At 44.5% G+C, this 15,573-nt stretch overlaps 1 protein-coding gene across 3 annotated transcripts in view; it reads left to right on the top strand.

Moving 5' to 3' along the window:
* Positions 1 to 12,725, top strand: part of efcab2 (EF-hand calcium binding domain 2) — a 51,213-nt gene extending 38,488 nt beyond the window's left edge. The window contains exons 5-7 of one of the 3 annotated variants that reach the window (XM_068044161.1): positions 2,988 to 3,030; positions 4,961 to 5,027; positions 12,482 to 12,725. In XM_068044161.1, the coding sequence (XP_067900262.1) occupies positions 2,988 to 3,030; positions 4,961 to 5,027; positions 12,482 to 12,597 (226 nt within the window). In that variant the 3' untranslated portion in view covers positions 12,598 to 12,725. Of the gene's footprint in view, positions 1 to 2,987; positions 3,031 to 4,960; positions 5,028 to 6,166; positions 6,298 to 10,878; positions 11,443 to 12,481 lie in introns of those variants that run through there. The other 2 variants (XM_068044163.1, XM_068044162.1) reach the window with 2 other exon arrangements.
* Positions 12,726 to 15,573: the final 2,848 nt, after the last annotated feature.

The raw sequence follows: 15,573 nt of genomic DNA, 5'->3' as shown, positions 1-15,573 counted from the left end.
CTACCTCCATATCCTTCAGTTCCTCGAATGATTCCTCCTTTTCTTGCTCCTCAGGAAGCTCCAAGGCAACTCCCTTTTGTGTTGCAAGATTGTGGACAGGGTAGTAAACGATTATAAATCTTGACAATTGCTCTGGGCTGCATTTAAGGGCCCCTCCTGAGCTATCCAGATAGCAGACCCATTGTTTCAGGATGCCAATGGTTTGCTTAATCAGAATCCTTGTTGTTGAATGGGTTTGATTATATCGCCACTCTGTGTCTATGCCCAGGTTCCTGACAGGAGTCATGAGCCAGTACACAAGGCAATACCCCATTGACCCCCAACAGCCAACCTGCCATTTGATGATCTGGGTGAACTAGAGGAGGTATTGAGGACTTGTATAACATGAAAGCATCACGACCATTACCAGGAAACTGGGCACAGACATGCAGGATGTCACAAACAAGTTGAACGTTGAGTGAATGGTGAGAAATTGTTTTTGGTCCCCGTCACAAACTCTGTTCCCTGGCCACCAATTTCATCCCTCTCTGCCAACCAACTGAATCTGAGCTAGACTCGTTCACAACCTTGGTATTGAGATTATGTCCGAGATGAGCTTCCAACCACATATCTGTCACCAAAACTGCCTACTTTTACCACCATAACATCGCCTGACTCCACCCCTGCTTGAGCTCATCTGCTACTGAAATTCTCATCCATGCTTTTGTTACCTCTAGCCTTGACTATTCCAATGCTCTCCTTGCCGGCCTCCTATCTTCCGTCCTACATTAACTTTTGCTCATCCAAAAGCCTGCTTCTTAACTCACACCAAATCCCGTTCACCCATCACCCCTGTGCTCACTGACCTACATTGGTTCCGGTCTGGCAATGCTTCAATTTTAAAATTCTCATCTTTGTTTTCAGTTCCCTCCATGGTCTTGCCCCTCCTTATCTTTAACCTCCAACATGTGTCCTGATATCACCTTCTGTGGCTCAGTGTCAAATTTTAATTGATAAAGCATCTTGGGTGTTGGGTTGTTTTAGAGTCATAGAGAGATACAGCACTGAAACAGGCCCTTTGGCCCACCGAGTCTGTGCTGACCAACAACCACCCATTTATACTAATCCTACATTAATCCCATATTCCCTACCACATCCCCACCATTCTCCTACCACCTACCTACACTAGGGGCAATTTACAATGGCCAATTTACCTATCAACCTACAAGTCTTTGGCTGTGGGAGGAAACCGAGCACCCAGCGGAAACCCACATGGTCACAGGGAGAGCTTGCAAACTCCGCACAGACGCTATCCAGAACCGAACCTGGGTTGCTGGAGCTGTGAGGCTGCGGTGTTAACCACTGCACCACTGTGCCGTCCCACCTATGTTAAAGTTATTACTATATAAATGCAAGTTGTTGTGTTGGTTCATGATGGGGAGCACACAGGGTTGCATGTGTACAGTCTATGACACCCTGCACTAGCAGGAGTAAAGCACACAAACCCCAGTGTTCTTTCTGCCTGCTTGTCAGTCTCTGTGGGGAATCTCATGAACAGTGCATCAATAATCTGCCAGCTTGCTGCATGCATAGCAAACGTTGATGTTGCTGATGTGTCCAGAAGCAGTTTGGAAGGAACCAGAGGCATAAAAGGATAAAGGCATGGTGACCTTCATTGTCACGTGCTCGAATTCTTGCTCCAACAGGTGGCATAAGTAACTGACTGTTTTCCTGTTGAAATGCAGTCACCTTCCACAGTGTTATTCTGTTTTTAAAGACCTGCACGCTGTAAAGCCTCCTTTGCTCTCTGTACATGTCTTTGCCACTTTCCCTGCTGCTATTCTTCCTCACAATTCGGGAGCCTCAAGAGCAAGCCTAATAAAATGCCCATATTCCACTATTCAGAATAGCTCATTCTGAAAAAGAGTTCAGGACCTCCACAAACTGTCTCTTCTAAAGTATTTCACAAGCAAACATCAGCCTAAACAGCCAAGATCTTGGCCCAAAAGCACCCAAGAAGCCTAAAATGTCTAACCAGATACTTGTCTTCATGGAGGTGTGAATCCCTTTAAATAATACATATGAAAACTGCTTCCTGACTATTCCCGCCATGATTTGCTGGTCAGATTTAGGAAGTGATGTTTCATGTATGCACTGACACCAATTTAACAAATGGGTTCCAATCGTAGCACAGAACCCTTATTAACAAATTTTAACCATATCTACGTTTCCAGCGGCTTCCAGGGACGCCTATAGAGTGTCCGAACAATATGGTGCACTCTGTTATTGTTCCAGCACAAGACGTTGCCCTGCAAAATTCCATGGTGGTGACCATTTTTGATTTGGTAAACGGTCAAGAAGTCTTATCAATTTCTACCCCATGGTCTCATCAGGGCCACGTGCAGTTTTAAAATGATCTCTCTTGATTTATATGTAATACCCCTTGCTATGCATCCCAGTGTTCTGTTTGTTTTTGAGCAACCTAGCAACATGTAGTAGCCTGCTCAGTCAAACGCCATAATCTTCTTCTCTGATAATTGAAGTGCATTCCTATTTAGCATATAACCAAACATCAACCATGCCTCTGCCAAATCTCATAACCTTACACTTCCCCATTGCATCTGCCAATTCTCTGCCCATTTATTGAGCTTGTCAAGATCCTTTTGAATTTGTGTGCATTGATATTTATCATTTGCCATTGCTTCTGATTTGGTATCATTTGCAAATTTGGAACTTTAGGCACAATTCCTGCCCTTAATTCATTTATAGAAACTATTAACACCACATCACAGTGTACTGTATAACTGCCACACCACCTTAAGGCTTCCTAATTTTATATGGTTAATATCCTGAATTACAATTGGTCACCATTGCAGCAGTGACTACGTTTCAAACAATATTTCACAGGCTGTAAAGTGCTTTGGGATGTCTTGAGGTGTGAAAGGTGCTATATAAATGCAAGTTCTTTTTCTTTCTTAACATGGTTTTTTTTCTGTTTTGTTTTATAGATACAGACCCCAACCAGAGGATGTTATTTTGCGAGCATTTGAGGTGTAGTTGGATTTTAAGTTCCTTGTCCTAAAGCCACGACAACGTTTTTAAATAACGTTTTCCACTCATTATTTTCTTAGAAACATAGAAAGATTTACAGCAAAGTACCTACAGCCCAAGGACTGCACCAGTTCAAGAAGGCAGCTCACTGCCACCTTCTCAAGGGCAATTAGGGATGGGGCAATAAATGCTGGCCTAGCCAGTGACGCCCACATCCCCTGAAAGAGTAAAGAAAAAAGGTCCTTCCTATTCACTCTATCGCAGCCCCTCATAATTTTATACACCTCACGGAAAGGATTTTGGGATTAAGTTTTGCTTAACTGTTGTGTTTTGGGATAAAGTGGATTCGCATGGTTTAAAGAGGGGGGAAGCCACAGTCTGCAGACATTGAAACCAGACAGTCCAATTTGTGAAATGTTGCAGCTCAGTCTGCCTCAAACTGACAGAATGGGGTGCATCATGTCACGTCCCAGACCCATTGGCTAGAATGGCCCCCATTCATCTTGGGAACAGCAGGAGACGGCCTTTTTAAAATTTACTTCACGGGGTGAGAAGTTTTAATCGACAGTCGCCACACTACCAGAAGGACGTGGAGGCTTTGGAGAGGGTACAGAAGAGGTTTACCAGGATGTTGCCTGGTCTGGAGGGCATTAGCTATGAGGAGAGGTTGGATAAGCTCGGATTGTTTTCACTGGAACGACGGAGGTGGAGGGGTGACATGATAGAGGTTTACAAAGTTATGAGCAGCATGGACAGAGTGGATAGTCAGAAGCTTTTTCCCAGGGTGGAAGAGTCAGTTACTAGGGGACATAGGTTTAAGGTGAGAGGGGCAAAGTTTAGAGGGGATGTGTGTGGGGCAAGTTCTTTACACAGAGGGTGGTGAGTGCCTGGAACTTGCTGCTGGGGGTGGTGGTGGAAGCAGGTACGATAATGACGTTTAAGAGGCATCTTGACAAATACATGAATAGGATGGGAATAGAGGGGTACGGTCCCCGGAAGTGCAGAAGGTTTTAGTTTAGGCAGGCATCAAGATCGGCGCAGGCTTGGAGGGCCGAATGGCCTGTTCCTGTGCTGTACTGTTCTTTGTTCTTTGTTCTTAGATCTGGTGAGTTACTACAAGGAGGAGGTCAGTATCTCAGCCCTCTCACTGGGTGGGGTCACAAAGGGACAAAGAGCTACTGGGCAGACAGGTTATGAGCATATGAAACTGGTGGATAGGAAAACACCAGCTGATCCATCAAAGGGTAGATACAATTAGATGAAGCTGGATGGGAGAAGGAGTTTGTGGAGTATAAACATCAAAATAGACCAGTTGGGCCAAATGGCCTATTTTTGTGCTATAAATTCTATGTAAAACACAACCCTTGGAGAATGGAAGCCAAAAATACAGCAGATTAGTTTTTGCAGTTAGAAGTAGTTCAAAAGGAAGGTAATGCCAAAAACAAAAAAGGGACAGGGCATTTGGCTGATTACTTTATTCTTGCATTCTCAAGGAAAAAAGTGAGACTGAGCTAAGTAAGTAGAATTTGCTTTGACTGTTGCTCAGCATATTCACTGGCTGTCTGTGGAATAAAGCTGCTGAACAATTACTGCCTGGCCTCATCTTACGAAATGCTTTCCTTCAAAAAGATTAGAGAGGCACATCTAGGGCACACTTGCTAAGACACAAAGTCCAGTTCAGATCAGATTCAGTTACAGTCCTACTGCACTATAATATTAGTTAGATACTGGACAGCACTGGTACACCTCTAAACATGAGATGCTCAGACCTCTTAGAGGAGTGTCTGGCACTGCTGCACCTGTGAAAATAGCTAAAGTAAGACCTAAAGCCTGTAATTTGCGCTCTGCAGTTAAAACATGTCTGTCTCCATTCAGTATTTCTGATTTTACAAATGAACTTTTTAATGTCACTGTTACATTTTATTTCCAGGTGTTAGATCAAACTAAAAAAGGATATCTTACCCAAGAGGAACTTACAAAATATTTGACTGAGGAAGGTAATATATCAATCTGTGTGCATGTTATTTATATGAAATATATTTATAGCTTGCATGTAGTGTGCACTTTCTGTAAGTGTAACACTTATTTCCAGTAACACTTTTTCATCATGTTTTTTCTTTCATGCTTAACCTGACTGCAGCTGAAATACATGGCTTTCGGGCCATGAAAGGGAAGCCTGTAAGTGGGCCTAAGTGAAATTTTGGGTGAGGCCTGGTTATGCCAAGTCTTGTCACCCTTTTGGCCCCCATCAGAAAGTGTGTGTGTGTGTGTGTTATCACAACATAAATTACAATATATTTTGCTCCCCATTTGCTCCATCAGCATTGAGTGGAAGTGGTGTGGCTGAGATAAAGGGAACAGAAAAGGCCATTTTCCTGAAAGCAATTGATTACAGGGGGATCATTTGCTTTTGGGAAACTGATCACTAGAGAAAGTAACACCATTTTGTGATTCAGGTATGTTGTTGATCAGCAGTGCTGGTCCATGAAATCCATTCCCACCCCCACCTGAAACCAAGGATCCCTCACACATTACTGCCAGATCCCAGTAATTCCACCAGTAAACCAAATTCTGGAATCCTGGAACCACTGCCACGAAACCCTTCCAGGATCCCTCTTCACAATATTGCCACACGCCAAAACAAACCCACCAATATTACGAAAGCCCAGCCACAGAATGGCTTCTGATTCCCACAATCCTTCCCCTCCTTGCTAATCCTAAATCACACATATTTACCACTAGTCTGCTGTGTTGCTTACCATCTTCCTCTGTATCCTTGACTTTTAAAAGAAGTAAAAAATCAAAATGAAATACACATGTAATACTTTAAGGCCACAGATTCTATGGAAAATCTAAAGAGTTGTAGAATTTGATCACCAAAGGATGAAGTTACCATGCAATAAAAATGAAATTTGACTTACTTAGTCCTTATATACTAGTATCCCTGCTAATGCATTGTGGCAATAGTTGTTTATAGCATAAAACATTTTTTGCTTTAAAACAGGATAATCTTTAAGTAACGACGGGTAAAGCCTTGGGACATCTGTAAGTAACATTGTAAAAACTGTGCATGTGTGTATACTTCCAGTTGGTTATACTTTGAATGTTTATTGCAAATTTCTGTCATACTTGGCAGAGTATAAAGGAACAAAGGAATTCTCAGGAACAACAAATACCAGAGCCAGAATATCTGCATTCTCTCAATTGACTTCTGTGTGAACTTACCCGGTGTTTGTTTCACAACAAGTATTTTTAACCTCCGTAGAAATTAATAAAGAACTTTAATTTAAATAGTGCCTTATTGCATCCTCAGGGTTTAGCAAAGTGTTTTACAAGAAGTGCAGTCATAGTTATTATGTAGGTTGCCATAGCAGCCAATTTTCACATAGCAGGGTTCCACAAACAGCAACTGAGATGAATAACCAGTTAACTTGGTGGAGGCATATAGCAAGAGTTACAAGCTCGGGCTGTTGACTGAGGATACCAGCAGGACTCCTAGCTCGTCTTCAGATCTTTTACGTCCACCTGAGCAGGTAAGCGGAACCTCATTTTAATCTTACATCAAAAAGACATCACCTCCAACAATTCAGCATTTTATCTGTGCTGAATGAACCAAGCTGATACTTGTATAATACATAGGTTAGTGAGCAACCCCAGCCCCCCCCAACACACACACCACCCTGGCCTGTCTACTCACTCAACAGAGCAGAGGGGATGCCTATACCATTTTGAAGGCTGGGCCTCATTAACATAGGGCATTAACATTAACACAGCTGTGAGCACTCCTGCTCCTCCTGGCCCCACAAAAATAAATAAATAAGTCCTTACCTTTGGGCTCCTCTTCAGCTGGATCGCTAGCCGTACTGGACAGAGTGTGTACCGAGCACACAGCTGAGACTTAAGGTGACATTGGGAACCTATTGACGTCATGGGACTCCAATTTAAATACCTAAATTAGCTGTGCACATGTTTCAGGCAGCTATTCTGAAGACCCCAGCAAAATGGCAATGACCACCACAGCAATGGGGCAGAAAACTCTTCTCCTTTATTTTCAGGGCTTTATCTGCTGGGGTATCTCAAAATCTCTCCCATTGTGTTTTAGGTTATCTCATGTTTCTTCTTTATAAAATAGCACATCCTCTGACTTACCCGCCATGGAAGATTTTCTAGCAAACATGATAAAGATTTTATCAGAAGATGTATAGTTAGTAGCAGGTGAGGATTGAAACAATTACACTGCAGTGGAACGTCTTAGGTCAAAATACAAATCGGTGCGCTTGCGATGTGTACATTCCATGTATTCTGTTTTAGATACTGTACTAATTTAATTGTGTAATCCTCTTTTTAAAATTAAGCCATTAAAGATTCATAATTGCATCTCTTGTTTTTATAACAAGGGATCTCTTTTGCTTCATTAATTTTGCGGCTTGTCATTTACAAATGCAGCAAAGCTGATTTATCAAGGACGTGAGTACTATTAATTATCAGAGAAATTATCTGCACCCTTATTCTAATCAGCGCTTCACTATCTTGAATTGACATGTTCCATTGAAACTGAATGAGATCTGATAAGAATCTGGCTTGCATTCTTCTCAGCTTCCCTGTACAGAAATATTTATTTTGTAGAGCATAATTACTTGAAGCTATTTGGCAATGAGCATATTTATTTTTATGGAATTAGGAAAAGCAAGTCAGATCTCAACATTTCAAACATGACAGCAGTTTCATTTGGTCTTATTTTGACTGACGCTTATCACACAATCTGTTTTAAGGTTTGCTTTCCCTTGCAGATGTACAGGCGTTAGTTTATGCTATATTTGTAGTTTAGCCTTCAAATGTGTATCTTTTTGATTATACAGCTTCACTACTACATAGTGGGGAAGATGGAGCGGAATAAGTTCAGCCATTTTTAATGGTAATTCCGGTAGTGTTTTGTAGTGTTGTTTCTTTTGCTCCCTATACACAAGCTTTATTCTTTTTTCACATCCCCCAACTTAAAAACGGCCTCTCCAACAGCTGGAATTACACCCTTTAAGTTGTTTCTTTCAGTGTTGATGTTAGTGTATTGTGCTATATTGCCATTTGTGGCTCAGTTGGTAGCATTCTCACCTCTGAGTCATAAGGTTCCGGGTTCAAGTCAAATTTCAGGACTTGAGCACAAAAGTCAAAGCTGATATTCCAGTGCAGTACTGAGGAAGTGCTGCGCCGTCAAAGGAGCTATCTTTCAGACAAGCTGTTAAACCAAGGCTCTACCTACCTCTCAGGTAGATGGAATAGATCTCATGGCACTATTTCAAAGAAGAGCAGGGGAGTTATCCCTGGTGTCCTGGCCAATAGTTATCCTTCAATTGACATCATGAAAACAGTTTATCTGGTCATTATTACATTGCTGTTTGTGGGAGCTTGCTGTGTGCAAATTGGCTGCCACATTTCTGACATTACAACAGTGACACTTCAAAAAGTACTTCATTGGCTGTAATGCCCCTATGATCATGAAAGGTGCTATATAAATGCAAAAAGTCTTTCTTTTACTTGCACATTTCTATTAATGCAATTTAAAATTTAAATTTACTGTGAAAACAATTTGAGCAGAAATATCAGCAAATACATCAGTAGGCATCCAAACAGGGAGAGAGTTTAAATTTGTTTAAGGCAATGCAAGGAGACAGTAACTGTGTTCACATATGTAGGATACATTGACTTGAAAGTTGACAGATCTTCACAGTGCAGCAAATACTGCTTACAAAAGCCTGCTTTTAAAACTGTCTGACACAAATGTGCTATCCACAGCAGTGAAAGGACATACACATGTGCTCAATATTTTGGGCAGGACTTTTGTTCCCGGTCCTGATCACACCATCAGGAAAAATTGTGGGTCAGCAACCCACAAATGCTGGCGGCGGACCCACTAGAGATTTTTTAAAAATTCGTTCATAGGATATGGGCATCACTGGCTAGGCCAGAATTTATTGCCCATCCCTAATTGCCTTGAGAAGGTGGTGGTGAGCAGTCTCTTGAACCGCTGCAGTCCATGTGGGGTAGGTATACCCACAGTGCTGTTACAAAGGGAGTTCCAGGATTTTGACTGAGCAACAGTGAAGGAATGGCGATATAGTTCCAAGTCAGGATGGTGTGTGGCTTGGAGGGAACTTGCAGGTTGTGGTATTCCCATGTAGCTGCTACTGTTGCCTTTCTAGGTGGTAGAGATCGTGGGTTTGGAAGGTGCTGACTAAGGAGCCTTGGTGCGTTGCTGCAGTGCATCTTGTAGATGGTACACAGTGCTGCCACTGTGCGTCAGTGGTGGAGGGAGTGAACGTTGAAGGTGGTGGATTGGGTGCCAGTCAAGCGGGCTGCTTTGTCCTAGATGGTGTCGAGCTTCTTGAGTGTTGTTGAAACTGCACCCATCCAGGCAAATGAAGAATATTCCATCACATTCCTGACTTGTGCCTTGTAGATGGTGGACAGGGGAGTCAGGAGGTGAGCTACTCACCACAGGATTCCTAGCCTCTGACCTGCTCTCATCGTCAGGGTATTTATATGGCTACTCCAGTTCAGTTTCTGGTCAATGGTAACCCACAGGATGTTGATAGTGGGGCATTCAGCGATGGTAATGCCATTGAATGTTGAGGGGAGATGGTTAGATTCCCTCTTGTTGGAATTGGTCATTGCCTGGCACTTGTGTGGTGCGAATGTTACTTGCCACTTATCAGCCCAAGCCTGGATATTGTCCAGGTCTTGCTGCATTTCTACACGGACTGCTTCAGTATCTGAGGAGTCACGAATGGTGCTGAACATCGTGCAATTATCAGCGAACATCCCCATTTCTGACCTTATGATTGAAGGAAGGTCATTGATGAAGCAGCTGAAGATGGTTGGTCCTAGGACACTATGCTGAGGAACTCCTGCAGTGATGTGCTGGAGCTCAGATGATTGACCTCCAACAACCACAACCATCTACCTTTGTGCTCGGTATGACTCCAACCAGCGGAGCGTTTTCCCCCTGATTCCCATTGACTCCAGTTTTGGGCTAGGGCTGCTTGATTCCATACTTGCCTTGACGTCAAGGGCAGTCACTCTCAACTCATCTCTTGAGTTCAGCTTTTTTGTCCATGTTTGAACCAAGGCTGTGATTTGAGAGGAAGGGGCCACAGCCCTGCCCAATTAAGGACAATGGGCGGGCGGGTTACCAAGGCTGGAAGGCCAATAGGAAGACGTCTGGCACTAGAAAATTGGCCGCACCACTGTCAGAAGTGGGAATTGCTGATGCAGGTAGGTGGAAGAGAGGATGCCTCATGATGGAGGTGACTTCTGAAGATTTTTCATAGTTTAAAAGTTAGAAGTGGCCACAGCTCTCAGACTGCCATTGTGGAGGGGGTCCCCTCCACAGAATAGCCTGTGGCCGCAGCTGTGCTGTGACCCACTGGCAATCGCTGCTGCTGGGGGGTGAGGTTAAACTGAATGAGACATCGATGGCCCCCCGCACCCCCATCCAAGGTCTGCTGCCCAGAGGCCACCTCCATTCAACAGCTGGACGTTGGCCTCAGCGGGTGGCCTGCATGCCACATGGTAAGTTCCAGATGGCTTCTGACAAGTTCCCTCAATGGGCAATATAATTGACCTAATTGGTTACCCGCTGCTGTGGTCGGTAGCCATCACAGCCACCACCCCCCCCCCCCCCCCACTCCCCCAACTGCTGTAGCCTCCCTCAAAATAGCCCAGAGGCAGGATAATGGCAGATAAGAGTGCTCACATAAGTTACTGATGTTGCTGTAAGTTTTATTCCATGTATTCATGTAATCATTGCCAGGAATACTTAATGTGAAGTACTCATCCCATTTTTCCATTTAGGTGGATGTGAAACATCCCATGGCACTATTTGAAAAAGGGCATGGTGGCTCTCTTGGTGTCCTAGTTAACATGTATCCATCAACCAACACCACCAACAACAAATTAACTGACCATTTCCTGCACTGATCATGGGACCTTGCTGTGAATACATTGCCTTGTTTGCCAACACAACAACCATGAATACAATTCAAAAGTAGTTCATTAGCTGTTAAACACTGGGCTACATTTTCCTGGCCCCATGGAGCGGTTGGAGGTGGGGCAGAGCTGGTAAATAGGGGACAGCTGGGTTGGGATGGCTCCCCAATACATTCCTACCGCTGGGGAACTTTCCCAAGGACAGGCAGGGAACCGAATTGGCTGCCCAGACCACAGTGAGGGGCAGCCAGTTAAGGTGATTATGGCCCCAGTTAGGAGCGATTTTGCAGTCTCACCAGCAATTTCCACTGGCGAAGTGGCTCCCATCGTGTATGGAGGCCACCAGCTCAATTGAGGCGGCCTCCCTGTGGCAGGTTAGGCGGCCATCTGAGCCAGAGGTTCCATGCCCCAAAGAGTGGGCTGCGGGCATAAAAGGCCGCAATCACAGCCGAGCCCAATCCAGTGGATAGGTTTCCCCTTCATTCCTATGTACAACCAGCCTAGATCCTATTTATTTACTCACTGCATGCCATCGAGGGTGTCTCTTTGTTGAGGTGCCCTCACGGACCCCGACCTGCCCCAGCAGCACCCACCTCTCCCAGTGGGACTGCCAAGGCTGCAGAGCTGCTGGCCCTCTGATTGGGCCTGCAGCATCAAGAGTCTGTTGGTCATCCTTAATAGGACGGCAAATGTGGAGGTGGCCAATTAGGAGACTGATTCCAGGAGGATTGCGTCAGCGGGCACGCTGTCAGCAAGTGCAAGCTCAGGACCCCGATTTGGTCCCAATGTCGGGGTCCCAAAGCCAGTGGGAAAGTCCAGCCCATTGTGTGACATCTTGATAATGTAAAAGGCACCATGTAAATGCAAGCTTTTTTTCTCAGTTTAGTAAAGATGCATCAGTCTATCTGCTCTTCAAAATGCTTTAGCACTTGTGCAAATTGTATTTTATTTGTGTTGGTCCATTTATTATTGAAGAGTTCATGGTGATGTATGAAAAAAGCATTAAAAATATTTGTATATGCTCTACTTACATTCAGACATGTTTATTGCAAACAGTAAGGCTGTCAAAGTAGTTCAAATCCAGGGGCACCTGCCACAGCTTCAGTCCAACTCCAGACAAAACTGGCTAAATATTTGTTAGTGCAAGAGGTTTGTAATAATGGTGGTGCAGTTTAATGGAGGTTTAACTCAGCCTTCCTTCTCACTTCATGTCTGGTTTCACAAATTTGAGGTGGGTATCTGCATGCCATTGTATTTATATTCCTGTTCCAGGATACATGCACAGATGCCCACGTGCTTTCACATTTTGTACTGGTAATGGCCGTGAAGTTGCTTCTTCAAGCTTCACATTGACAATTTAAATATGTTGTGAAGACCATTTCCATGCATGTTGCAATTTTCAAAAAATAATTCTGTTCCTTGGGAAGAGTGAGAAAAAAAGTGGTTGTATTGTTCTTTCATTCCAAAGGGGAGCCATTTACACAAGAGGAGATGGAAGAGATGTTGTCAGCTGCCATGGATCCAGATAAAAATGTTATCCTGTATAAAGATTTTGCAGCAGTGATGACTGTTGAGGACACCTGAACACATTAGCATTTTTCAGGAACTGTCAATCTTGTGTGAAAAAATTCTTCAGAAAAATGCAAAATTAACAAGATTTCAAATAAATGAATACAGTCAATTTATTTTACAATTGTAAGAAAATAAACCCAAGTGCAAAATGTAGCACAAAATATGTCTGAAATGTTTGAAAAAGATTTTTATTTAGTGAACTTAACCCTCATTTATTATATCTGAATTAATACATTTCATTGTTGTGTGTACAAATATTTTTACATACCTGTTTTTCTTGGTGTTTGGACAAAGTCGTGGGCCACAACCTTCATGTTGGAACTTTACATCTCTTAGTATCTGATCACCTTAGGCTACATTTGGGAGCATACCCTTTCACCCAGCACATAACCAACACAGATTCAGGAAGGTAGATAGAATGCAGTGATTTTGCAAAGGAAGACTTTTAAAGTTTTATTGAGGCCAGATATATGCAGCCTTCATTATAGCCCTCAAAGTGTTTCAATTATGCTCAATGCAAGCTTGAGGAGTACATCTCATCCTACCACTAGGCACTTCACGGCCCCCGACTTTCACATTCCCTTAAACAACCTCAAAGCTCAACATAAGCTCAAGGAACAGCACTTCATCTTTCCACTGGGCACTTCACAGCCTTCTGGACTCAACAGTGGGTTCAATAATTTTAGATCGGAGCCTCTGCCCCATTTTGTTTCCTCACCTCTCATTCTTCTAAACTCCAGAGAATATTGACCCAATTTACTCAGCCTCTCATCATAGGACAACCCATGCATCCCAGGGATCAATCTAGTGAACCATCATTGCACTGCCTCCAATGCAAGTATATCCTTCCTTAAAAATGGAGACCAATATTGCATACAGTGGGCAGGATTTAGTGAAGCTGGTGGGGCTCCCAGTGCCGACCCAAAAAGGTAGTGGGAACATCGCCTCGGCCATTTGGAGCCCCCACCTCGGCTCTATTTAACAGCCGAGCGCCAGGATCCCTGTCCCTTTAAATATGGGGATCCTGCCTCCAAGGGCTACCGTCCAACAAGGGCCAGCAGCTCAGTAGTATTGGCAATGTCACTGGTTGCAGTGGCCACCTCCGGTACTACAAGAAGCCTTGGAACTAGGCCCAGTGCTGGAGTGCAGGACCAGAGGTAAGTGAGACAGAGTTACCAGGGCCAGTCCGGCAGGCCCCAGTGATGTGGGGAGGGAGGGTGGGCTTGGAGTTCAGGAGGGACGGAGGTTCAGGGAGGTGGGTGGTTTTCCACTGGGGGCCCTCCTTGGGCCACAGATTGCCCGCAGAGGAGGGCCTCCTCCCACCAAGCCCGCAGGGAGGTTGCGTCGTTTTATTGTGGCGGAGGCCCCCCCTCCACTGACGGGATTCCAGCAGTGGCGGAAAGAGGCCCTGAAGTGACTGACGGTAGGCCTCTTAAGGGCCTCAATTGGCCTCCGGGCATGAAGGCTGTCTTCGGCCTTTCCCGCCTCCAACTATATTCCAGTGCAATGGGCATGTAACAGGCCATCCGCCCCTGCCTCCCATCTTAATTCTATGGGCCCCCCTGCCTCCTAGCCCATCTCCGGGACTGCCCATTCAATTCAGCCCAGTATTTCAGGTGTGGTCTCACCAAAGCCCTGTAAAATTGTAGCAGGACTTCTTTATTCTTGTACTTCAATCCCCTTGCAATAAAGGCCAACATGCTTTCCTAATTGCTTGCTGTACCTGAATGCTAATTTTTTATGTTCCTTGTATGAGTACACCCAAATCTCTGAACGTCGACTTTACAAGTTTCATTTACACCTTTTAAAAAATATTCTGCTTTTCTATTCTTATGACCAAAGTGAATAATCTCACACTTCCCGACATTATACTCCAAATGCACCTTGTTGCCCACTCACTTATCCATATCTCTTTGCAGCGTCTTTGCTGTTTTTTTTACTCCTTTTATTTCCTTTGCTTTCAGGTGGTAGCTCTCCATGATCCAGTCATTCACACCTCCTGTTGCCATATCTTTGGTTTCTTATCCCTTTACCACTCCCTTTGGCCTTGTATCATGAAAACTTTTGTTATTTAATCTCTCCTGCTCTCCAACCTATCACAGAAGTTCCCTTTTGTTCCTTTTTCCACCACATCACCCCCACCCCCCACCGCTGACAGCCCTTGCACTTTCCCAAAACCTATTACATTTCTAACTTCTCCCAGTTCTGTTGAAAGGGCACAGACCTGAAACATTGGGCTGAATATTTGTCACAGAGGTGGGAAACAGGAGCCATGTTTGTTATCAGGTCCGAAATCCGCCTCCAGAAAACTGATTAAAGTTAAGGTTTTCCTTGGGGTAATCCCTTAATTGCTATGGAGATGGATTTCCTGTCCAATTAGAGACAGTGGGGTGGCAACAGAGGCGGGTCAAATGAAGTGTGGGAGCCATCACTGAGACTGCTGGTATCCTAAGGGAGAAATCTACTGTTTGTGCCAAACCCTTCCACAGTACAAGGAGAGTCAGAGGCCTGGCACCTGTGGCAGGGCTGCCCCTTACTTCATTGATGCTGACCTGGATCCAATGCTGGAGGCTGTGAGGGAGAGGAGGAAGGGCCTCTTCCTTGAGGGTGGCAGGAGGAAGCCACCTCTTCATGCAGCAGGGGCACCTCTCTGTTCAGCCTCACCCCCTCTGCCTCCTCTTCCTCCTCCTCTCTCACCTCCTGCTCCTTCCCCGATGAGCTGTCCTTCCGGGGCCTCATTGTACTCAATGTCCACACCTCTTTGGAGGGCCATGTTATGGAGAATGCAGCAGATAATTACTGAGACCCTTGCAGGAGGGTACTGGAGGACACCATCCGACAGGTCCATGCGTTGGCATCACATCTTCAGAAGTCCGATGGCCTGCTCAAGGTTTGTCTTATTGAGCGGGTGGCATTGGTTATATAACCTCTGTGCCTCTTCCTTGGGCTTCCATAAAGGGGTGAGTAGCCATGTCTTCAAGGGATATC

Source organism: Heterodontus francisci, chromosome 13, assembly GCF_036365525.1.
Source record: "Heterodontus francisci isolate sHetFra1 chromosome 13, sHetFra1.hap1, whole genome shotgun sequence".
Classification (NCBI taxonomy): domain Eukaryota; kingdom Metazoa; phylum Chordata; class Chondrichthyes; order Heterodontiformes; family Heterodontidae; genus Heterodontus; species Heterodontus francisci.
This window is presented reverse-complemented; position numbering and strand designations above follow the sequence as displayed.